This window comes from Ambystoma mexicanum, chromosome 4p (assembly GCF_040938575.1).
Source record: "Ambystoma mexicanum isolate Mex_15411 chromosome 4p, UKY_AmexF1_1, whole genome shotgun sequence".
In the NCBI taxonomy this organism is placed as follows: Eukaryota; Metazoa; Chordata; class Amphibia; order Caudata; family Ambystomatidae; genus Ambystoma; species Ambystoma mexicanum.
The window spans coordinates 410,009,910-410,034,524 of NC_090927.1; the positions used below are offsets into that span (position 1 = coordinate 410,009,910).

General features: G+C 49.9%; 1 protein-coding gene across 2 annotated transcripts in view; it reads right to left on the reverse strand.

Moving 5' to 3' along the window:
• DDX1 (DEAD-box helicase 1) overlaps positions 1-24,615 on the reverse strand; it is a 795,552-nt gene that overhangs the window by 198,002 nt on the left and 572,935 nt on the right. For both annotated transcript variants that reach the window (XM_069605939.1, XM_069605941.1), the window contains exons 17-18: positions 23,558-23,743; positions 17,077-17,128 (exon numbers count right to left, since the gene is read on the reverse strand). In XM_069605939.1, the coding sequence (XP_069462040.1) occupies positions 17,077-17,128; positions 23,558-23,743 (238 nt within the window). The remainder of the gene's footprint in view (positions 1-17,076; positions 17,129-23,557; positions 23,744-24,615) is intronic.

A 24,615-nucleotide genomic window follows, 5' to 3' on the forward strand; every position in this document is an offset into this window, starting at 1 on the left:
GGTATAGGGGAGGAGGGGGGGGGGAGCAATGATAGAAAAGTCATGAACTTGAGGTTCGCTGTGACAGCCTGCACCACTGAACTCTCGGGAGAAGCGTAGGCAGAGAGCACTAAGGGGTCTGAAAGGGGCCAGTCTGTGCTTCTTGGCCAGGTCGTTGTCCACTGTGAGGACCCGACGCTGGTTTGGCCCACAGTTCCACCCCAGTCCCCTCCACTGCCCGATTGAAAGACAGCAAGGTCTCCTTAGGACCCGTGTCCAGAATGTTGCAAAGGTCATACTGCACCTTAGGCCTTGTGGGGGTAGACAGCCCAAGAGTGTCGACTACCTTTGCCATCAGGCGCTGAAGCACTTGCAGAAGGCATATTGATCTTCAGCGAGGTGTCCATGCCACTTGCTTCCTGCAATTCGGCTGCCAGATCCACCAAATCACCCCGTTCCCCGTATAAATCCTCTGGGAAGTCTTACCTTCCAGGGGTGGAAAGGCTCCAGACCAAATGGGACATCCCCCTTGTCATAAACGTCCTCCAAAAGTGACATATGCCCTTCTTGGGAGTGGGAGGAACTCTTTAGCGACTCAGACAGTGTTGGACCAGGACCATAGGCAAGTGGACCGACAAAAGATGACTGAATAGTGCATCCCTTTCTCGCGCTGTCCTGCGGGCTCCCTGCCAGTTCCTCCAAGCACAAGTGGCCTGGGGGGGGGGGGCATGGGGGGGGGAAGGGGGTCAGTCGGCTCGGCTGAAGCCAGAGCTTTCGGCGTCCACGCTGATGCCACATGTCGTCGGGCCAGAGCCTTTAACAGAAAGCCTCCCACTCCTCTGATGAAGAGAATTTGGTTGGAAAACATGCCTGCGGGTCCTCTTCCTCCTGGACTTCCTTTGAGTGGCAGTTCCTCTTCTTCAAGGAAGAAAGCGAGTGATGCAGAGAAGAACCGGCGGGTGACTTCGACAGCTTGAAGTGCTTTTTGGTTTTTGTCGTTCCTTTGTGCGTCCGTTGACCGAGCGTGGCCGCTTATCCCCCTTCTCTCCTCGTGGAGAAAGGTGAACAGCTTTGCGTTCACGCGGCACCTTCGGGCCCATTGACTGGCAACAAATCCGACAAGGTCTTCGAAATTAAAACCATGCGTGCATTGCGGGTGCCAAATGTCCCTGTAGGACTTGCACTGCATTTGCCTTTACTGCTTTGGTGATATCAGATGAGGAATCCGTGCAATGAAGGAGTCCATTAGAAGTGTTCTTTCTATTTCTGCTGCATCAGAGTACGTACCTGTGTTTCACTGGTCAATGAATCAAATGCTATGCTATTACACCGGGTGAATGTGTTTAATAGTGTTGATGTGACAATATTTGACTAGAGGTTTTACAAACTATTGTATATTTATATACTTCTCTTTCAGACTAGAATTATTGGTGTTGCTCTGCGTGGACTCCCTGTAGCCTGAGACCAATGTCACGCCCTACTTGAGACCAAGCCTTTCCACTCTGTTACTTTGCCTTGACTGGGTTTGGCTAAAATTTCTCTTCCCTGTTCACCATAATAGGGTAGCCTCCCAAAATCCTCCCACCGGGGCTAACTTGGGAAAATCATCCTAACAGTTGCGCTTGGGGAGGTTAACAATTAGGAAGGTGGAAATGAGCAATAGTGTTGTTGTCAATGGATCATAATGGCAAAAGATTTCCTTGATGTTAAATTTGAAAAAAGTTTTAATTCACATTCTTGCAAGGGTATACTCGTTTCATGAATGTATGCAATGAGAAGAACAAGTTACTCTCTTACCTGATAGCGTTCTTTCGATGGGATGGTCCGACGGCATATTCCATATCTATGACATGTAATCACCACAGCTCTGCTGCTTCGGAAAATCTTCGGCGTCTGCGTTGATGACGTCGATACGCTGCCCTCGAGGACCACCTCTGACGTCACTGGATGTTCTAAGTAGGACACATGACACCCGTAGCCTCAGTTGTAGTTTTTTCCCCAGAACGTGTGGCACCAGTCTTCTGCCAGTCTGACACACACAGCCTTGCGGAAACGTAAGCTGCAATCGCATAAGAAATTCTGTAGCGGGGAAGGCAGGGACAGAGCGATATGGAATACATCGTCGGACCATCCCATCGAAAGAACGTTACCGGTAAGAGAGTAACTTGTTCTTCGAGGGGATTGGGTCCTCCAACGTATTCCATATCTATGACAGACTCCCAAAGCAGTACCAATGCAAGGAGGTGGGAAAAGAATTTAGAAAACTGAAATTTAGAATGCCCAATTAAATTGCGGAGTAAAGGACCGCCTTGCCAAAGGCCAGATCCTGCCCTCGGATGGAATTGAGGGAGTAGTGACGTACAAAAGTATCTACCGAAGCCCAGGTGGCTGCATCACAGATGTTACGAATAGGAACACCCCACTGTAGGGCAGTAGAGGCAGCCATACCCCTTGTAGGATGGGCCCGCAAGACGACCGGTGGGTCCTTACCCGCCATGCGGTAACACTCAGAAACATCCAGAATAATCCAGCGAGACAAAGTCTGTTTCGTCACAGCTTGTCCCAAACACTTTCCAGCGTAACCAATGAAGAGTTGATCGTCCACTCTGACCCGGGACATGCGTGAAATATAAAAGCTTAACGCTCTCCTAGGATCAAGCCTATGGAGCCTCTCCTCTTCCTTACCAGGATGTGGAGGAGGATAAAACGCCGGAAGAACAACCTTCTGGCCTAAATGAAATTCCGACGGAAGAAAGGAAGGACGAACTCTAAGGACAACCCTGTCCTTATGAAACACAGTGAAGGGTGGCTTAACTGAAAGTGCCTGTACCTCACTCACTCTGCGAGCAGAAGTGACCGCAACCAAAAATACAGTTTTAAGAGTCAACAGACTCAAAGGGCATGAATGCAAAGGCTCAAACGGAGCACCCATCAGAAACTAGAGAACAAGGTTCAAATCCCAACCGGGCACCTGGAAAGGTGACAAAGGGAACACATTAGTGAGCCCTTTCAGAAACTGAGAAATTAAAGGAATTTTAAAATAGGAACACTCTTCAGACGAGCACTTCAATATGGACAGCGCCGCTAGGTAACCTGCAACGGTACCCACTTGCAGGCCCTTGTGGGCCAAAGAAAGCAAAAAAGACAGAACCATGGGAATGTAACATGCAAAAGGATCCACATTCTTAACTCTGCACCAGTCGCAGAACCTGCGCCAACGGCAACGGTACAGGGACCTTATTGCGGGCCGTCTGGCCGAGAGCAACACCTCCATCACGTCTTCAGGGAGGTCCCAATACTTATACCTCAACCTTTCAGAAACCAAGCTTGAAGGTTGAGGGATCTGACCTCTGGATGGAGAACCTGACCCCCCCCCCCCCTCCCGTGAGAGCAGATCGTCTCGGTAGGGAAGACGACGTGGAGGGCAGATGGACAAGTCGAGAAGGTCCGGGTACCACGTCCTCCGGGCCCACACCGGAGGACTGAGGATCATCCGGGAACCGAACCTCCGTAACCTCCGCAGTACTTGCGGGATGACGGGGACTGGAGGAAACGCGTACAGCATTGGGAATGACCACTCCACCACGAACGCGTCTCCCAAGGCTCCTTTTGGAGGAAATTCCTGCGAGCAGAACCTCTCGCACTTCTAGTTGACTATGGAGGCGAAGAGATCCACTTGAGGGGTCCCCCAAAGGGCGAAGATCTCCAGGAGAATCTCCTGAGCCAACTCCCACTCGTGAGAGATCGCGCTCTGCCTGCTCAGAGCGTCCGCTGTCTCGTTTTCGTCTCCAGCCAGATGAACTGCTGGGATTGAAACTTTCTGCTGGATTGCCCAGAACCAGAGCTGCATCGCCTCCCTACACAGAGGAAGTGACCCTGCCCCCCCCCCCCTTTTTGTTGAGGTAGTGCATGGCCACCGTGTTGTCCATCAGGATCGGGACAGTCTTCCCTTGCAAAGTCGGCAGAAAAGCATTCAGGGCTAGCCTGACGGCCCTCAGCTCCAACAGAATGATATAGAGTCTGGACTCCGACAGAGACCAACGACCGCTGACTGTCAACTCGTTGGCATGAGCTCCCCATCCAGTCATGATCGTCACCTCCGGCCAGGGTAGCCAAAATGAAGTCCCCTTCATCAGAATGTCTTTGACGGCCCACCATAGAAGGTCCTAGGCGACCGAGGACGGCACCTGAACAGGGTCCGACAACCTGCCGGAGGACTGAGACCACTGGAGCTTGAGTGCCCATTGCAAAGATCTCATCCGCAACCTGGTCTCTGGTACCAGAAGAATGCAGGATGCCATGAGGCCGAGCAATCTCAAGAACTCGAACGCTGAGAGACTCTGGGCAGGCTGAAACTTGTGCACCATCTACTGAATGTGATGAGCCCTCACCTTGGGAGGAAAACACTGCCCCAGGGACGTGTCGAGCACTGCTCCGATGTACTGGAGCCTCTGAGTTGGTGTCAAATGGCACTTCTATAAGTTGAGGGAGAAGCCCAGCTTGTGGAGGGAGTGGCAGATGACTGACAAGATGATCCAGGACTTGCTCGGGCGAGCACGCCCTGATCAACCAATCGTCCAGGTAGGGGTCCAGGTAGGGGTAGACGTGAGTCCCCCTTTCCTGAGGTGCGCTGCTACCACTACCATGAACTTGGTGACGACCCTCGGGGCGGAGGTCAATCCGAACGACAGGACCCAAAACTGAAAGTGCGAGTCGCCAACCGCAAACCTCAGGTACTTCTTGTGCTTTGGACGTATTGGCACCACATGAAAATAAGCGTCCTTGAGGTCGAGAGACACCAACCAGTCCTGAAGTTGAAGGGCCTGGAGGACTTGAGAAAGAGTAACCATCTTGAAAGTGTCCTTCCTGAAGAGTTTGTTCAAACCGCGCAAGTCCATGATGGGTCTCAATCCCCCGTCTTTCTTGGAAATCAAGAATAAGGGGAATACCATCCCTTGTTCCTCTCCGCTACAGGCACCAGTTCTATGGCGCCTTTCTCCAGCAAGAATTGAATTTCCTGCGCAAGGAGCGGATCCGGACTCTTCAAAGAGGATTCCCTGGTGGATTGTCGCGAGGCCTCTGCCGGAAAGGAACACAGTAGCCATGGGTTATGATCTCCAGAACCCACACAACTGAAGTAATGGCGCGCCACTCTGCAAGATGCTGCGCCAGCCTTCCCCCAACCAGCTAACCATGGGACATGGCCTCATGACAGAGCTGAAGTGGCTGCAGTGTTGCCTGAGGGCAAAGAGGCAACAGCCTGTGTGGCCTTGGCACCTCGAGTACCTTGTTTTCCACATCTGGCACTCCTACAGTGGCCCCTTTGACTGGCAGCTCCTCTCGCTTTACCAAAAGGATGAGTAATGACGAAAGGAACCTCCCCTCCATTGCTGTCCCCTAGGAAAAAAAGGCGGAGGTTGGCGAACTGCAGCGCCCAACGACTTCGCTGCAGCTTTGGAGGTCTGCAACCTCTCAAGGCTCTCGTCAGCCTTGCGGCCAAAAAGATGTTCCCCCGTGAAAGGGCATGTTGAAGAGCCCGGCCTGCACATTAGGAGCAAGCACCGACTTCCGCAACCACGCAACCCTGCGTATTACGGTGCTCGCCGCCATGGACCGGCTGACGCAATCTGCCATGTCCAAACCCTACTGAACGGCCTCACACATGGCATCCTTGCCATCCTGAACCATGGCAAGGAAACCATCCCGTTCGTCCCCTTTGGGAATATGTTCAGCCGCTAAGGAAACAGTTCCACAGTGTGCGCGTGAAACGTGACAAGGCACATACAGAGTTGGCCACCTGAAGCGCCATACACCCTGAAGAAAATACTTTCTTCGCCCAGCCGTCAAAACAATTGTCGTCCCTATTAGGAGGGATGGAACAAGTTACTTACCTGTAACTGTTGTTCTGCAGCATGGGTCTGGCATGGATTCACATGCTCATGAATATTCCCCGTCGTCAGGCTGGGAATCCTCGGTAAAGAAAAAAATCGGTATCAGTTTCGTTTCTGATCTGTCTTTCTTAGTAGTAACCAATCACTGGTCTCTGTGTCATACTGCCCCCAGCCAACGACTGCCCCCAGCCTAAGCCCCGCCTCTGGCAGCCATCCTCAGATTTGGTAGCACGTAAAGTGGCAGTATGACCAAGTGAAGAGCCGCAGAGGGGTAGGCGGGAGGGTTCGCATGTGAATCCATGCCAGACCCATGCTGGAGGACAACAGTTACAGGTAAGTAACTTGTTCCTTCTCCAGCATGGGGTCTGGCATGGATTAATATGCTCATGAACATAAGAATGCATAGCAGTATACACATGCACAACCACGGGAGGTGGCAACAGGCTCAATATTAAGCAATACAAAAACAACACTAAGCATCTCTTATCTCCTCACCAGGCTCACCTTAAGCGAACAGGTTGCACAGCACCGCTTGGCCGACCCTGGAGTCCCGATCGACGCAGTAGAATCTCGTGAAGGTATGCGTCGACCTCCACGTCGCAGCCCTGCAGATGTCGAGCAGGGGCACACCAGATAGGAACGCCGTGGTAGCAGCGATCGCTCTGGTCGAGTGGGATCTCGGACGACCGGGCAGCGGTCGGTTTGCCAACCGGTGACAGTGCATGATGCAGCCGGAGAGCCATCTGGAAATTTAAGCCTTCGAGAGAGCCTTCCATTGATTCACAGGTCCAAAGTTTACAAACAGCTGTGATGTCTTCCGAAAACTCTTCGTGCGGTCCACGTAGAACTTCAGCGCTCTAGCTACGTCCAGCGAGTGCAGAGTCCTCTCAGCCGGCGACGGGAAGAAAACTGGCAACACCAAGGGTTTGTTAAGGTGGAAGTCCGAAGGCACCTTGGGCATGAAGGAAGGGTGCGTCCTCAGCACCACCCTCGTGTCGTGAAAAGTCAAGTATGGTGGCTTGCAAGATAGGGCCTGGATCTCTCCCACTCGTCGTGCGGAGGTGATGGCCACGAGAAATGCTGTCTTCCACGACAGAAACTTCAACTGTGCCGAATGCATAGGCTCAAATGGGGCCCCCATGAGCCTGGTCAGCACCACGTTGCGCTCCCATGCCGGGGCAGGGGCCTTCACCGGCGGGAATGATCGGAACAATCCTTTCATAAATTCCTTCACCAGCCGATGAGACCACAAGGACGCCCGTCCTGTAGTTCTGGTGTATCGTGAGATGGCGGCCAGATGTATCTTGATGGAAGCGTGAGCTAGTCCAGCCTTGGCCAATGACAGTAGGTACGGCAATACTTGAGGGGCCGTAATCCGCAGAGGGTTAATCTTCTGTGCACGGCACCAGAGAGAACCTCTTCCATTTATGTACGTAGCACTTGAGAGTTGAGGACGCCCTGGCCTTTGCAAGAACCTCTCTGCAGTCGGCTGGGATGTCGTACCCTCCAAACTCTAGTGCTGCAGGAGCCAGGCCTGCAAGTTCAGCGACTCTGGGTTATGATGAAGAATAGCGCCTCCTTCTCTGGAGAGAAGATCTGCGTCCGACGGCAGCTTGACTGGTGTGGACGCTGACAAGTCCAGAAGGTCCGGGAACCAGATCTGTCTCGGCCACGCCGGTGCGACGAGGATCATCCTGCACCGGGACCTCTTGAGCTGGTTGATGAGCCGGAGCAGCAACGGCAACAAAGGGAACGCATAAAGAAATAGGCCGTCCCAGGGGAACGAGAAAGCATCGCCCATGCTCCTCGGCTGGGGGAACCTGCTGGCGAACCTCCGGCACTTGGAGTTTGTCGCCGTCGCAAAGAGATCGATCTGGGGTTCACCCCATCGTCGGAAGAGTCGATCCACTTGATCCTGGCGTAGTTCCCACTCGTGGCACGAGCGCAGCTCTCTGCTGAGTGAGTCGGCGATGGTGTTTTTTATTCCTACCAGATGAAAAGGCACCAGAAACATCCCTTGGGCGACGGCCCAATGCCACAGATCCTGGGCTTCCTTGGATAGGGCAGGGGATCTGGTTCCGCCCTGCTTCTGGATGTAGAACATCGTGGTGGTGTTGTCGGTGAAGATCCTCACCACCTTGCCCTTGAGGGACGGAAGAAAAGACCTGAGGGCCCAGAACACTGCACCGAGCTCCAAGATGTTGATGTGGAGTGACTTCTCCTCCGGGAGCCAAAGGCCTCTCACGAGAAGATCTCCAGAGTGCGCTCCCCAACCTTCCAGGGAGGCATCCGTCGTCACCGTCACCTGGTGAGCTGCGGTCTGAAAGTCTGTGCCCGCCGACAGATGAGAGCGGGTACCCCACCACCGGATCGCCTGACGGAACGTCTCGTTGAATGGGATCCTGTCCTCGAAGCTGCCAGTCGACTGGACCCAGTAGGCGTCGAGGAACTCTTGTAAGGGGCGCATCCGAAGTCTGCAAAGGCGCACCAGATAAATGCAGGAGGACATCATCCCGAGGAGGGACTTGATAGATATTACCCTGGCCATGGCCAGCAGACGCTGCACCTTGCGCAGGATGGTCCTGGTCCTTTCCTCTGACGGCGAGGCCAGCCGCGCCACTGTGTCGAACTTGGCTCCCAGAAACAGGGCGACTTTGGAAAGTTGGAGAACCCCAGGTCCGTGAGCAGCTGGACGGTCTTCGCAGTGTGCTCCACGGCGAGCTCCCTTGTATTTGCCCGGATGAGCCAGTCGTCCAGGTAGGGGTAGACGTGGATCCCCTGCAGGCGCAGCCGTGCCGCCACCGGTGCGAGGCACTTGGTGAACACCCTGGGTGCCGACTTCAATACGAACGGGAGGGCCTTGAACTGGTAGTGCCACCCTTGGACCACGAACCTGAGGAACTTTCAGTGTCTTTTTAGAATGGGGATGTGGAAGTACGCATCCTCCAAGTCCAACGACGACAGGAAATCGCCCTCCGCCAGCTGTCCCAGCACGTGCTGGAGGGTGACCATCCAGAACTTCTGTGCCTTGATGTACTTGTTCAGTCGTTGCACGTCCAGGATGGGACGCCATCCTCCTATCTTCTTCTTTACGAGGAAGTACCTTGAGTAAAGTCCGGAGCCCCGAAGCCTCTTTGGGACGAGCTCGATGGCACCTTTCTTGAGCATCGCCCTTACTTCCAACAGTAGTTGAGGGATGTGATTTTCCTTCCTGGCCACAGGTGGAACGCGAGGGCACTTCTTCTGGAACTTGAGGGCGTGCCCTTGGGCCAGGGCGTCCAGCACCCAATGGTCAGTGGAGATGGACTCCCACACGCTGACGAACCTCGTCAGCCGGCATCCCACCAGGGTGCTTCGGCGGGGGCCCGAGCCCACGGTCGGTTCAATCTTGTTTGGAGACCGCCTTGCCTCCTTGACCAGCCTGTCGACGACGGGCACCACGTGACTTGACGCGTCCCCTGTAGGCATCCTGAGACGAAGATCTTGGCGGTACGTCGAGGAGCCACTGCCGGATCCCTTGGAGGCACCTTGTCTGCCTCCGGCGCTCCAAAAGGAGGGCCGTCGTTGGAGCACTCCCAGTGCCCGGGCAGTCTCCGTGTCCGTCTTGATAGCCTGAAGGGACTCATCAACCGCCTTTCCAAACAGGTTGTTCCCGTTGAAGGGCATGTCCAAAACTTTGGTTTGTACATCCTAGCGGAAATCCGTCGCCTTAAGCCATCCTCGTCGTCTCAGGCAAACGCCGTTGCCCAACTGACGGAAACCGGTGTCGGCGATGTCTGTTGCCACCATGATGGCGTGGTCCGAAGCAATCTCACAAGATTTCAAGGGACTCAGCCCTTTTGGCGTCCGGAAGGAAGTCCAATAGAGGGGCAATTTTGAACCACAACTCCCTGTCGTAGCGGGCTACGATAGCCAGGGCGTTGGCCGCCTTGATAGTTGTCGCTGCGGATGAGATGACTCGTCATCCCATCGTGTCCAGCTTCCTGCCCTCGCCGTCCGGCGGGGAAGTTGATGTCGAGGCCGATGCCCCCCCAGCTTTCTTCTTTGCCGCCGCCGAGAAGACCGAATCCGGGGTAGGTTGTGCCCGAAGGCACAAGGGGGCAGCGTCGGGGACCCGGTACTTCTTCTCGTACCGGTCCCTCTTTGCAGGCGCCGTGGCAGGGTTCTTGAGGAGGGAGAGCCCCTCATCCCAGATGTCATTCAGAAGTGGGACGGCGAGGACCGTCTTCCTTTTAGCCTCGCGCCGTTGGTAAAGGAACCCTTCCTTTTTCTTCTCTCCGGGGCAGAGCTGGAAGAGCTCGGATGCCCTGGAAATCATGGCATGGAAGGATCCAATCTCGTCGGGCGGGGACGCCCGAGCAGGGGGCGACGGGGGACATGCTGAGCCTGGAGGAGCAGGAGATCCCTCCTTCTACTGCTGGAGCAGTAGTCAGCCCTGCACTGACGCCCTCGAGCCCTGCCTAACTCCAGGTATGCCACAAGCCTCCCTCAGATGCATTTTGGAATACGGAGCGCGAGTGTGCCATTTTTAGTCAATTCGCGGCGGATTATTTATTAATATATCCGCCGCACTTGCTTTGCCCAGTGGCCCACTTCCACTCAGGATTTGCCCCCTTATTGCACTCAGAGTGCATCCAGCCACCATTCGGAGACACGAGGTCTGCTCCACTCCAAGATGGCCGACCGTCACTGCCACAACCCTCCACTCGGCCCCACAGCCCTGCAAGCATCGTGATTGGCTCCTCTCCCCTACTTGGGAGCCAACCACAAGCCGGCAGGCTTGGAGCCGGCCCACCACGAAGGCACTGTGCCTGTCTCCAGCCTGTCTACACCGTCGAGCCCAGAGCCAGGACCCCTTGCCCTCCAGCTACAGGGTAAGCATACTGCCCCCCTCCACAATCTACTCCTGACCCTCGAGCCAGAGTCCTGAACTGTTCCCATCCATCACGGACCCGGCGTACAGGCACCTCCCAACATTGCTACGTCCAAGGTCCCACCTGCACCGTTGTGCTCTCGAACTGCAACATAATGTTTCAATGCTTAATCTGTAGCTAATTAACCATGCCCTGGCCCTGCATTGCTGTATGCTGCCACTTGATAATTGCATCTGCACCACGGTCGCTTATTGACCACTGTGATATTGTGTTGCGCCTTAGGGTCGCGGAGACCTTAACCCACCAGCTCTCGCTAACCTATCTCAACATGTACACCTGCCACACACTGTACCTCCTCACAGGTCTAGTCTACACCTTACTGACTAGTACTATTGACTACTCCGTGCCCTCAGGGCAACCCAACAGCCATTTCATGGAACTCAGACACACCACCACACACGCTACTCCTCCCGAGATCATACTCAGACAGTACAGACTTAGAACACGCACACTCCCTCTAGCTTTCCTCTCCACACCCATGCAGGTTACACCTAGGAACTCACGCCTAGGCTCTCGCACTCACGCCAAGACCTGCTGCCCACCATACACTATTACCCGCAAGCACCTTATCAGGTCCCCGAAGCTCGCTCCAACCCCACACGACCAATGTGAAGTCAGACATCACTTGACTAACAAGCCTATTCACGCTACCAAAAAGCTTACCCCTAGTACCAACCTCAAGCCACCACTACCAAAAAAGCTCCAACACCTTAAATGTGCTCTATTAAATGTTCGCTCACTCAACGCCCACGCTTTAGAAGTCAATGACATTGTTACCAACCAAGACCTAGACATATTAGCCATAACAGAAACATGGTTGCACCCTGCCTCTGGCCCGACTATCAGTTTAGCTGTACCATCAGGTTACTCGATCTTAAGACAGGACAGATCAGCTAAAATGGGAGGTGGAGTCGCACTATTCTTTAAAGACACCCTAGCCTTAAGACAGACTCCCACCACAGGGGAAGACTTCATTGACATCCTCTCAGCCAAACTCACCCTCTCCCCCAAAGACACAGTAAACATTCATGTCATATATAGACCCCCAGGCCCCATCAATAATTTCAAAGGCATAGTCAACCATCTTCTTGGAAAAAACATTAAACAAACTTCCAAAACATTGTTTCTAGGAGACCTTAACCTTGGCTATAATGATAAACTTGACAAAGAAGCTATCACCCTCACCAGAAACCTCACAGATCTAGGATTCACACAGATAGTCACTGCCCCGACCCATAATAAAGGCCGTATCCTAGACTGGGTGGCTGATCACAACTGTGGCTCCACCCTCAACTCCAACACAGCCCTTCCATGGTCTGATCACAACAGCCTTCAATTCTGCATCCCCATAACCTCCTACTCCATACCTCTTATACCAGCACCGGCCATGCTAGCCAGAAGTGCCAAAAAACTTACAGCAGACAATATACGTCCCCTTCTCAACATCCCTTGCCTAGCGCCACCGTTCTCCTCTGACCCCAGCATACTAGCAGAGATCTTCAAAGACACACTCACCCATGCCATCAACACCGCAGCCCCTCTTGAAAACAAAAAAAAACAAAATCGTTTCACTCCAACTCATGGTTCACGGAGGACTTATTAAATCTTCGCCAATGCAAGCGCCAAGCCCTCAAAACATGGCAGGCCAATCCCTGTGACGCCACCAAAGTAGACTTTCTCAGTATCTCTAAAAAATACAAACATGCCATATTCAAGGCGAAATCAGAAACCTACAATAAACGTATCTTGGAAGCCAACTCCCACTCAAAAGAGCTTTTCACCATCTTTAAAGAGCTCACTATCCCCCCAATTTGCACAGATGAGATTGTTAAGGATGAGGCCTGGTGCAACAGCATTCAAACAGCAATGTTAAATAAAATAGACCTTCTTCAAAATAAAATAGCAGAACACTTTAAGGCTCTGCACCCCCAACAGACCCTCTCCGTCAATAACACCAAAGATGAGCACACCTCCAAATTCGATTTCTCCCCAATCACCGAGTCAGACACTCTCCACATCCTCAAACAGCTCAAACCATCTCAATGCAAAGGAGATATATGCCCCCCCAACATCATTAAAGAATGTGCGACAGCCCTCGCACCAATCATCACAGCATTCATTAACGCCTCATTCAAGACAGGCAAAGTCCCTGACAGCCTTAAAGAGGCGTGGGTGCGCCCACTCCTAAAGAAACCAACCCTGGACCCTGCCCAACCTAATAATTATCGGCCCATTACTACGGTTCCATTTCTCCTAAAAATCCTAGATAAAGCTGCACATATGCAGATACAGGCTTACCTGGAAAACAATTCTGTCCTAGGTAAAAGGCAGTCCGGATTCCGCAAAGGTCATGGCACTGAAACCGCCTTACTGGATCTTAAGAATCAAATTACCCTGATCCTAGATAAAGGCAAGCCGGCCCTTCTGCTCCTCCTAGACCTCTCGGCGGCATTTGATTTAGTCGACCACGCCATCCTCACCAACCAATTCACTCAGGCCGCACATTTCTCCAAACAAGCCACAAATTGGATCACCTCCTTCCTCGAAGGTAGAGTGATGAAAGTGTTTTCTAATACAGCCAACGCAGAGCCTACCACCATCAGGTATGGAGTCCCTCAGGGCTCATGTACGGCTCCCACCCTCTATAATCTTTTTACCAAACCTCTCTTTGGACGCACTTGGGATCACATACACCAACTATGCTGACGATACCCAAGTACTCCTCCCGCTCACAGGACTCTACCACCAGGACGCAGCCACCCTCCAGAATATATACGCCACCATCCAAGCATGGATGGCCACAAACGGTCTATGTCTTAACGGAGACAAGACCGAAATCCTCATCCTTGGCCAAAAATCCACTCTCACAAACCTCGACCCCCTCTTCACCAACTTCTGCATTGACAATTGTGTCATCCCAGTTCTACCTTCTGTTAAAACACTAGGAGTCCACATTGACGCATCACTCTCCATGGACAAGCAAGTCAACTCCATTGTCTCTGCCTCCGCCCTGAGCACTTAGCTCATTAATGCAATCAAACCATTCCTAACTAAAGATACCTGCCTATCCATTGCCAGAGCCACCATTGGAGCCAAACTAGATTATTGTAATGCGCTACTGGCTGGCACCTCCAACTCCAATCTCAATAAACTCCAAATAACACAAAATAATGCACTAAGAGCAGCCCTCAATATACCTAAAAGGGACCACATCGCGCAAACCAGAAGGGAAGCACACTGGCTACCTGTCAAAGAGCGCATTACATTCAAAATACTTACCACCGCACACAAATGTATTAACCTGTCTGCACCTTCATACCTGTCCGACACGCTAGTCAGATCTCACTCCAATAGACCAATGAGACAATGCCACACCAACCAACTTAGGGTCCCACGCATCAAGCGAGCTAAAGCAGGTGGAATAAGCTTCCCCTACATCGCACCTAAACTATGGAACGCATTACCTAGCACGCTCAGAGCAGAAACCTCTCTCACTGCCTTCCGAAAAAAACTGAAAACCACCCTGTTCAACTAACTCCTCCAACTTTTGTCTTCTGACCCTCTCCTCTTCTCTCCTCCTCTCCTATAGCTACTACTTTTCTCTTGCAACTAAGTTATGACTTTTCTGTATGTATAACAAGTCATGTTCATATCTGTAACGAGCGCCACGATGCCCTATGGGCTGCCTGTGCGCTTAACAAATGCGAATAAATAAATAAATAAATAATCATCTGTACCTGTCGTAGCCATGTCCGTGCCTGTATCATCCCCGTGGGTAGCTGACCGGGGGGAAGGGAGAGCAGGCCGCAGAGGTGGGAGAGGTGGCGGAGGATGCATCCTCCTCTTCTTATGCGGTGGACTTTCCGAAGGTCCTGCTCTGGTTCCCCTGTCGGGTCTAGCTCAGGTACCTCTGTCGGGGGAAGGGGCAACCTGGTCCTTATCTCCGAGCATAAGGACTGAATGGCTGACAAAATGGCCGCCGAAGTGTCCTGCGGCACCGGAAACGATGGGCGCGAGGGCTCTTGAGGAACCTCGTCGGCTACACCGTTGCTCTCGTCGTTGCCCTCGTCGGGATCCCTCCTGATGGGCTGGGCCTCCTCCACGACTTGGATGAGCTCTTCTTCAGAGGTCGTGTCCGTATCCACGATGGCCACCTGCCCCTCCCCCTCCTTTTCCAACAGGGACTTAGTGGGGGTCTTCTCGATGGGCCTGAAAGACTCCCCCCTCCGCGGTGGCAGGGAGACTCTGGATCCTGAGGTCGCCTCCACTGGCGTAGTCTCCTCAGGCTGAGACAGGGCCGCTGCGACATCCTCAATCGAGGTCTTAGCAGGGTGAATTAAGGCCATCGTCACCTTCTGCACGCCTGGGGCCTTCACCTTGGGGGGAGGGTCCGAGCCTCGCTCCCCCTCTGCCGGAATCTACAAGATCGACCGGGGCCTCTCCAGAAGCTTCGCCAGGTTCTCGGACTTCCTCTTACCCGAGCCAGAGCGTTGGCTCGTGGTTGATGGCGCCGGGGAGGATGCGCCCTGCCTGGCAGCCAAGGAGCCTGACCGTTCGGCGCTCCCGGTGCCCGCGGTCTCTCGGTGCTTGGCCTTTTGTTGGGCCCCCGTCGCCGGGGCGCCCTCACAGGACTTAGAAGACCGCTCGGACTACTACTTCTTCTCGCCTGACGGGCTCTCACCTTCCAGCCAGTTGGCGAGACGGAGGTGGCGATCCTTCATGGTCCGCTCCGACATGTTCCCACAAAACGCACAGTCCTTCTCCACGTGCGTCTTGTCCTCATGGAGACAGTAGAGGCATAACGAATGCTCGTCCTCCTTGAACACATTCTGAAGCTGGCATCCAGGGCAGGTCCTCAACAGCTTCCCGGGCGTCGAGCTTCCTTTCTCCTGGGCCATGTCCGGGGTAGGCCTCGGAACTTCTGGAATCCTCCAAAAGCGTAACTCGACAAAATCTTTACCCTTGAGGGGCGTAGAAAACACTGAAACGGGTCCCCGTTGACCGGATGTAGAAATGGTGGAGCTTGAGGCTCTATTTAACCAAAAAATGAGAAAAATCTCCTGAAAAAGTGTGAAAACGCAGCAAAAGCTTGAGAGCTACAGCACGAGGACTCCCAACTCTTGAACATGCGGTAAAAATCTGAGGATGGCTGCCAGAGGCGGGGCTTAGGGAGAGTGCAGTCATTGGCTGGGGGCAGTATGACCCAGAGACCAGTGATTGGTTACTAAGAAAGACAGATCAGGAACGAAACTGATACTGATTTTCTTTCTATACCGAGGATTCCCGGCCTGACGACAGGGAATATTCATGAGCATGTGAATCCATGCCAGACCCCATGCTGGAGAAGGTATGATACGACACCTGCTTTGCCATGGCTGTAGCCGCCTGCACCACCAAACTCTCCGGAGTGGGATGCTTGGTCAAGTAGGCAGGGGTCGCTACTGGCTGGGCAGTATTTTCGCGGAAAATACTTGCCCACTCCCGGGAGACTCCCCAGAGCAGTCCAAGCCGCCGACACCCTCCTCTGTAGAGCCATATAGAATGGCAGTACCGGGTCAGTTGGTGGACCTTGGTCGAGGATATCCGTAAGGTTATCCTGAAGAAAACCCCTGGGGGAGCAGACTACCCCAAGTACTCGGTGACCCTGGACATAAGGCGCCGGTACGAGGAGTCAGCATGAGTGCCAGGCTCAGGCCTACAAAACTCCACCTCCGGAGAGGGGTCCAGCCCACTGGCATCGTGCAGGTACTGCCGCAGGTCCTCAATTTGGCTATGGGCCGAGAGAATCTCATCTGGCACCGTATCAGGAACCATGCCATCATCAGAGCCCTCATCCACCTCTAAAATAAACTCAAGATGGCGGTAAGAAGGCACAGAATGTGGAACAAAGCCATGCTTGACCTTGGCCAGAGCCTTTCTAGGGGGTTTTACAGAGCCCCGGAGTACCCCCGTCGAAACAGCCTCGAAAGGCGTCGAGTGAATCGGAAAAAACGGAACTGAGGCTACGGGCGTCGTGCGCCCTACTTATAACATCCAGTGACGTTGGCCGTCGGAGGAGGTCCTCGAGGGCGGCGTATCAACGTCATCGACACAGGACGCAGACGCCCAAGATTTTCCGAAGCCGCACAGCTGTGGTGATTACATGTCATAGATATGGAATACATCGGAGGACCCAATCCCCTCGAAATAACATTTCCAATTGGCAAAAAAAATTAAATGGATGTCTTCAGTGAGATAAAAAGAGTTGGTGCAGAGATGGGACAATTGATTACCTGGAGAATTTCCTCCGGGTCTTGTATTATCTTTGGCATGAACTTCATCAGTCTGAAGAGGAAAATGAAATACAAACAAACATTAGGAAACATTTAATTAATGGAAATTACAATTGCAAATTCAAACCAATTTTAAGAACTTAAGGAATGCTTGTTAGGAAAGATTTTTCTTTGTTAACTTTCATCCATAGATTCCTTTGGAGCCCACATTCTTTTTTGCTTTTTTTATTCTGCCCTGACCTTTTGCCTGGAAGAAAAGCCTTCAGCTTCACTTCCCTTTTGCTCACAGTTGGGGGGAAAGCGATCGATCAGTCCTTCACATTCACAGTACTGGTAAACTGTTACCCTTTTTATATTTTTTGTACTTTAACATTGCACATAGCACCTTACAGTGCAGTTTAAAGGGGATACCTTTTATCAACCTATCTTTTTACACATAGGGTTTTTGGTTACTTTTGTATGTGCAAGGACAAGCTGGTGGCAGTAGTTACATTTTTACAACTTTTGCATTATTTTTGGTGTGCACATTGTGTACATGCGCTAGCGACCACTGAAGTTCCTGTGTCAATCACGGAACGGCAACGCTTCTGGCGAGGTAGCCCAAGAGAGCGGTCCGTCCACTGGCCAGTCCAGGGACACTTGTGAAGGCTCAGAAGGGCAGGATCCTTAGAGAAGGCTTTCAGACCAGTTGGCCCCCACTAGTCCAAGGGCTGAAGCCCAGCTCATTGTCTTCAGAGATCAGGCATAGGAACAGGGAATCACCTGGTTGGCTGCTGGAAGGGATGCTGGGCCACTTCAATAGTAGTCTTTGGATCTCCAGAAGGCTGCTCTTCTTTGGGGTATTCTTGGCTCGAACAGTGAATCTGAAGAAATGGCTGCAGAGGTCCACTTTATACAAACTCCGAGTTGGAACCAAGTCCAAACCCACCAATAGCAAGGATCTGCACCATTCAAACAGCCAGTAGTGTCCAATCAGGGAAAACTACTTGTTTCACATTTGCCCCATGTTAGGGAGAATTCTCTTATAAGGCTCATTTCCCAAATCTAGTGAGTCCACCAGCAGCTTCGCTGGATTTTTGGGGTTTGTTTTTGTCTCCTGCTAAGAGTGAGACTCTTTTCCTCCCACTCGTAGGCATAATTTGCGGTATGTCTGACTCTTTGTGTGCTTATGGGCTATTGGGTTTTCTTTTTACTCCATAGGGTATCATCTATTTTTTATGTATATGTTACACAGCACCCTTAGTGCAGTAACACAGGGGTGTCACAGTGACCCCCAAACAGACTCCATACCCTGGGACTGACTACTATCTCTCAGGGCATGTAAAGTCACCATTGACTTTACTAGTCTTAAATTGTGAACAGAACCAGTACAAACCATAATATTGTGGAAGTACTGGAATGGGTTAATTATATTGCCCCTGGGTCTGTTTTCAAGGGGGCACTGTCCAGTCCCCCCCTTGACGAGTTTCTGGATGGTGGCAGTGGTCACCACGCGGAATATTCCACCAGAATATTCTCTATGGGCTTTTCGCATTGATTTTAAACGCACCACTTTTTCGTGCAATGTTAAAGATACCGCCGTTTTTTTAAATTTAATATTAAATCCACGGTTGGGTCTTTTTGCCAGAACTCTTTTCTAAAAATGGCGTTTGTGTCCGTCTCTGTAACTCTGACCAAGGTCGAGCCCTTTGTTCCACTTTTTGGCAGGCATCTCCACAGAAGCCCTCCAAATGGTGTCACTCTGTCTGGGTTCCACAGGATGAGTGAGGAGGGGAATTGGCACCCTGGACTGCATTGCCTTAGCAACTCAAGCCGCACTCTGTTCTGATTGGGCCAATGGTGAGCCGCCCGGCTCACCACTTAGCATGTTTGAGTGACAGCTAGGCTGTTGAATGGGGGTTTTCTGCATAAAAGCAGGGCCTTTGGGACTGGAACTTCAGAAGTCGCCACAGGACCTAAGAATCCGAAGAGGGAAGAAGCTGAGCCATCTGCAACAACACCACCGGTGGAGCCCTGCTGCAACAAACTCACCACTTTCCCAACGACAAGAGAAGATCTTCTGCTGGACGAGTCTTCTTCCTCTGAGCTGGTGGGACCAACCAGTTCACCCTTTTGCCTTCCAAAGACGTCTCTTGGTCGAATCGCCTGTGCCAAGCACCCCGGCGGCTGGATAGCCAAGCTTCACCACTTTGACCGCGAATAAAAGGAACGCACCTTTTACCGACGAACTCCGTGGCTGGTTTCATCCCTGTGCAGTGCATCGACTCCACGTTCCCTCCTCGACGAGATCCTTTCTTCCCCTGGTCGAAACAACGAACTGCAACCACTGCCAGGAACAACTGCCACCGCTGGAGCTTCCTCTCTCTTTAAGGTACTGTGTCCTGCCTGGCCTCCCTTTCTTCGGTTTGCCCAAGGTGACCCTTAAATCCTTGGCTTTCCAACTGGGTTGGCCCCAGACCTAACTTTATCTTCTTGAATCGCCCAAACCTCTTTTGAGCTTTCTTCAAAGACTTTTAGTGCATTTTCAACCGTGTGATCCTGGGCACATTTCGCTTTGCTCCATTTAAAGTGGGCCTGTCCTATGAACTTTGGCTCTACAGTGTATACTGCCTTTATTCCCTTGCTGAGAACTCCTAAAAGTGTTGGGACCTGTTTGATTTCTATGCTCTGCCTTTTTCTCTCCCTTTAACCTAACTATTGGAGTGCCATCTAGGTTACGCGCTCACATCTGTTTTAACAAATAATGGTGTTTTAACTCTGACTTGTCTAATAGTTATCAAGGGAGGTGGTTATACTTTATCTGACTGTGTTTGAACTTGCTTTTGATTTAGAGTTTGTGTGTTTTTAAAGTGTGTGTTAAATAAATAATGATATACTTTTGATACAAAGCTCTGGTCAGTGTTTGCTTGTTCCACTGTGTTTTTAGCCCTGTTGTGTATACTCTATATACTGCCTTACTCTTCTTGAGAGAGGTCTGACTGCTCAGCCACAGCTACCAGGTAAATCTGCATGGTACAGACTGCTACCAATTGAGTTTACTGCTTACTCCTGTAGTCTTAATCTTTCTGCAGTGTTCCCCAAGGGAACTGCACAGGGTTCTGCCTAACACCCCACACCTAGGGTTTCTGTCAGCAAGGCTATGGACTAGAATTAGACAGTACTACCCAGCTCCTGGGCCACACACATACACAAAGGCATCACTGCACCTTTACCGGGCAAGTGTATGACCTTTTGTTAGGACAGTTCTTCTGAAACCCTACCAGACTTCATAAAAAACATACATCTGAGGCAGTAAACTAGCTCAACATTTAGTATAAGGCTGTACCACCGGAGAATGTTGGTAGCATGGACAGAGCAGCCAGGCTTATCCTAGGAGGGAGAGAGGGCTGTAGTAAAGTTTTAAGAACCTGTAGCCTACAAATGGTTCGACAGAAACACTTACACCCAGAGGTATTATAAAAAATAATGGTTCATTATAAATGCAATAAGGCCAAGATACATCTTAGGTGGTAAGTACTTTGTCATAGAATCATAAGCACAACACAATGCTTATGGTACACAGACCAAAGCATAGACCTTGTTCAGAATAACTAACCGTAATTCTAGGTAAGTCAGACGCAATTATACACATTTAGAATCGAACACACCTATTCACGGGGAGTACATCCACAAGTTACTTTTAGCTTACTTTCAGTAATTCAAGGGTAGTAGACCCCCAGTCAGTTATACCGTGACACTCAGTTGTAAAAATCACATAATAAACCAACCCTGTTGCAAGTATACTTTTCTGAATAGTTGAACACAAATTCATAGAACAGTATGAACCTACAACTACATTTAGGATAACAGTCAGTTATACCAGGTGAGTAAAAACGAATGTTGTAATAAACTATTACAGTTGCTTTTCAGACCAGTTAAACACAGACTAAGTTAAGCAATAACTCCGTACACTATTTGAGGATTGCACCAGGCAGACCAAGGTAAGCAAACCCCACAGTACGCTTATTCAGAATGGCACACAGCTATTCAATGTAGTTAAAGCCAAGGCAGACTTATTCTAGACAGGCTACACAGCAAGTCAGGGGAAGCAAACCCCAGTTGGTGAACTTATACACCCATTTTCTGATAGCATTAATTAAGTAAAGCCAACACGATTACATTAGGGAAGAGGAGAAATCAAATCCCAGGTAAGTAAAATAACCCTATACACTTAAGAATGGCAGAAGGTAAGTAAGAACTTTTGCAACTGCTCATATTTCAGAGGGACAGTTACCAAACCAACTCTTTCACAAGTAACTTTTCAACACTTGTTACACTTCAAGGCAAAGACCCAAAGCTTGTAAGTCCTTCCCTAATCTTGAAGCATAAGTGTTCTCAGTGGCAAGAGGGGGTCACTAGCGCTCTAGTGGCCAACAGACAGTTGAGGATAGGCGCAGATGCAGGAAAAGTCAGAGTTCACAAGGTAAGCTCTTCAAATAAGCAAGTGCTAGAGTTGCAGAAAAAGTCCAGGGACTTCACAGAAGGCACCCTAGAGGGATTCTAGCATTAGGCCTAGGCAAATTGGGTGAGTGAACTCCCAAGCACACAAATCACCCTCAATGCTTCAAAGGAATCACACAAGGATTATGGTAAGTAATACCCAAGCCAACACAGTAACGCAGCAGAGAAGAGGAGTTTGCAGCTGGACGTCTTCAGGATATGGGAGCACAAGACCCAGCCCTTCGATTCTTATTTGTGGTGACTGAAGACAGGACACTGGATGGGAACTTGCAGCAGGGATTGACGGGGCACACTCCAGGCAAGAGTTTCTTCAAGGCTGGCCGTGGCTCTGGTGCCCTTTTTCAGGAGCCAGGAGAAGACTGAATATCACTGGTCGGATTCTCGTTGCTAATCTGGTCACGGTCTCGCCCACACACGCCCACACACGCCCACACACACACGCCCAAAATGGTAGAAGGGCTAACAGTGAACAACCACGCTAGTAATGGTGAAAAAAGAAGGGAGGCCCGAAGTTGGTACTTGTTGCCCCTATAGTGCACTACTGAGGCTATGGCCATAGGCTGCCGTACAAAACTACACAATATTTAGTAGAACACTTCCACTGCCACCAGCCATAACTAGGGGATTGTCTATGTGACTCAAAAGTCACAGGGACAGAGCGAAGGGGGATAACTAGGTATCCCTTTGGCAGGTTATATGTCTTTATATCAAGGTACTTTATAACGAATAACCATATATCAAATCTTTTATCTTGAAAACCTTTATAGTGAATGCATTGTTTTCTTTTGGGGGGAGGGGGGTAAACCCTAGTTTCAAACCCCTAAAAATAAAATCCAGACCATTTCCCAAAAATATTTAACCCTTTACCCCACCCTAAAAACATTCACTATAAACGTTTTCTAGATAAAGGATGCGATATTTGGGCATTCAATATATTGAATTTGATATAAACACTGTATACCCCTATGGCACTGCACTGAAGGTGGCGTGTGCCATCTCTCAGACTATAGAGTTTTGGGAGCGATACGAAGTATCTAGAACTATAGTTACTTGAAGATATAGAAAAATAATCTTAAAGGAGGACCCTAAGGGTCCCCAGCAACACTGCCCATAAGGAGCTGTGCGCTGCAGTAGGAAAAATACAGATGCCTTTAAGAGCTATGGAGCAGACATACTCCGTAGTACAGGTAGAATACAAAGAATAGAACAGAAGTCCAGCAAAAAGTGATTGGGGTCTCACTAGGAGAGGGGATGAAGCATAAACATGATAAATCTCTTTAACAGCTACAAGGCCCCATTTAACATAGGGGCTGGAATTATAAAATTAGGGCACTATTCTTGTGACCTGGCTTTCCTTACAGCATCATTATTTACTTTCTTTTAGTTGTTTAAGTGAATTGTATGCATTACTACAAACCTAAGGTGACTGTATATGTTTGATAACTGAGTTTTGTGTGATACTACTACCTGCTTGTCACATTGTACTAGTGTGTTTTAGGCCTATAAGAGTATTTTTGTACTTACCTGTCTAAGTAGAATCATTGCGTGCTTCGTTGTGTGAACCCGAGCCCACTCACTTTCTCCTAACTAAGCATTGACTACTCTCCACATTTACTTTGATTGGGTATGGTGAAGCTCAGAGTTCCCCTGTTATCTAGACGTAGAGTGGCCTCCTAAAATCTATCAACCAGGCCACATTTGAGAAATTCATCTTAACAATGGGAACCCTATAAAATGGGGAAAACGTTCTGTCCTGTAAATCCAAGAATAGTTTTGTGCATGCTCTATTTATGCAAAAGGTACAGCCATAAAAGTGAATGCATCCAATTGGATTGTAAGAAATGGGAAAAATTCAAGCATACCAAACCAAATAAGAACCACCAAAGGTGCCCAATATCTAAGACACTTGCATAATAGACTAACTTACTGGATTTAAATGCTTAAGGCTGGACACGCAAATAAAACATACATATCTACTTACACGAATATGAGATTTCATTCTCTCCCAACTTTTGTCATTTTTAGGGTTGACTGGTACAACTACGTGGTGCACTGTTTCTGGGACAGAATCCTCCCCTTTGAGGTCCACCCAGGTTGGAAAGTGCATGATCTTCTCGGCTAATTTTTTCACATCAAAAGAATGCAGAGTTGCAGAGCATATAATCACCTGAAACAAGATGCATAGAAAAGGATGTTAGCCAGTACGAGATTTTTTTTATATTTTATTTATTTAGTGTTTATGGTCAGTCAGACCTTTACACTACAAGCATACACAAACATATTACAACATTTTCAGTTGGAATAGTTATAGTTAAAACCAAATCATTTACATAATTTTAAAACCAATTCTTTAAAAGATAAAATCAATTCATATCAATTGCATAAAAAGGAAACCACCCTTTACAAATGCTAGCTCAAAGACAAAGTGTGATAGACAAACACTAGGTGGCTGACAGGTCCAAATTCCCTCCTTGTAAACATCACTATTGTTAGGTAAGATTGTATGCAGTACCATGTGGGAGACATTGCCAGCCTTGTCCTCTTGGCAATTGTTAACCCAACCTTTGGTATAAGAATGTACTACACAAGTTGTTAGAGTGACTGAGCAGCCAGACTTATCTCAAGAAGGGCTCAATGTGACCTGTAAGGATTGTAACACAGAGTTTCACAGTGACAAGTATCCAAATAAACACTTACACTAAAGGTTTCTTGATTAAACAATTATTTATTCATTTTAGAGTCAGTTGAATAAGCCTTCTTTAGAAGGGAGCAAATAAATGTAACAAAAATATACTTCAAAATACGCAGTTTCTTTAAATCAGTAGATACCCATTTGGGACGGCACACAGACACTTCCTACACCCTGAGGTGACTTAAATAACCAGGAAACTGTAGACACGGATATGTCACTGGCACATTTAGAGCAATCCTGAGGTTAGTGTTGAAAAGAAAAGATGTGGGAATAAAACAATGGTTAACAAATATTCTCAAGCCGCTAAGTACTTTTGAACCCCCAATGCAAAGTAAATTAGTCCTTTC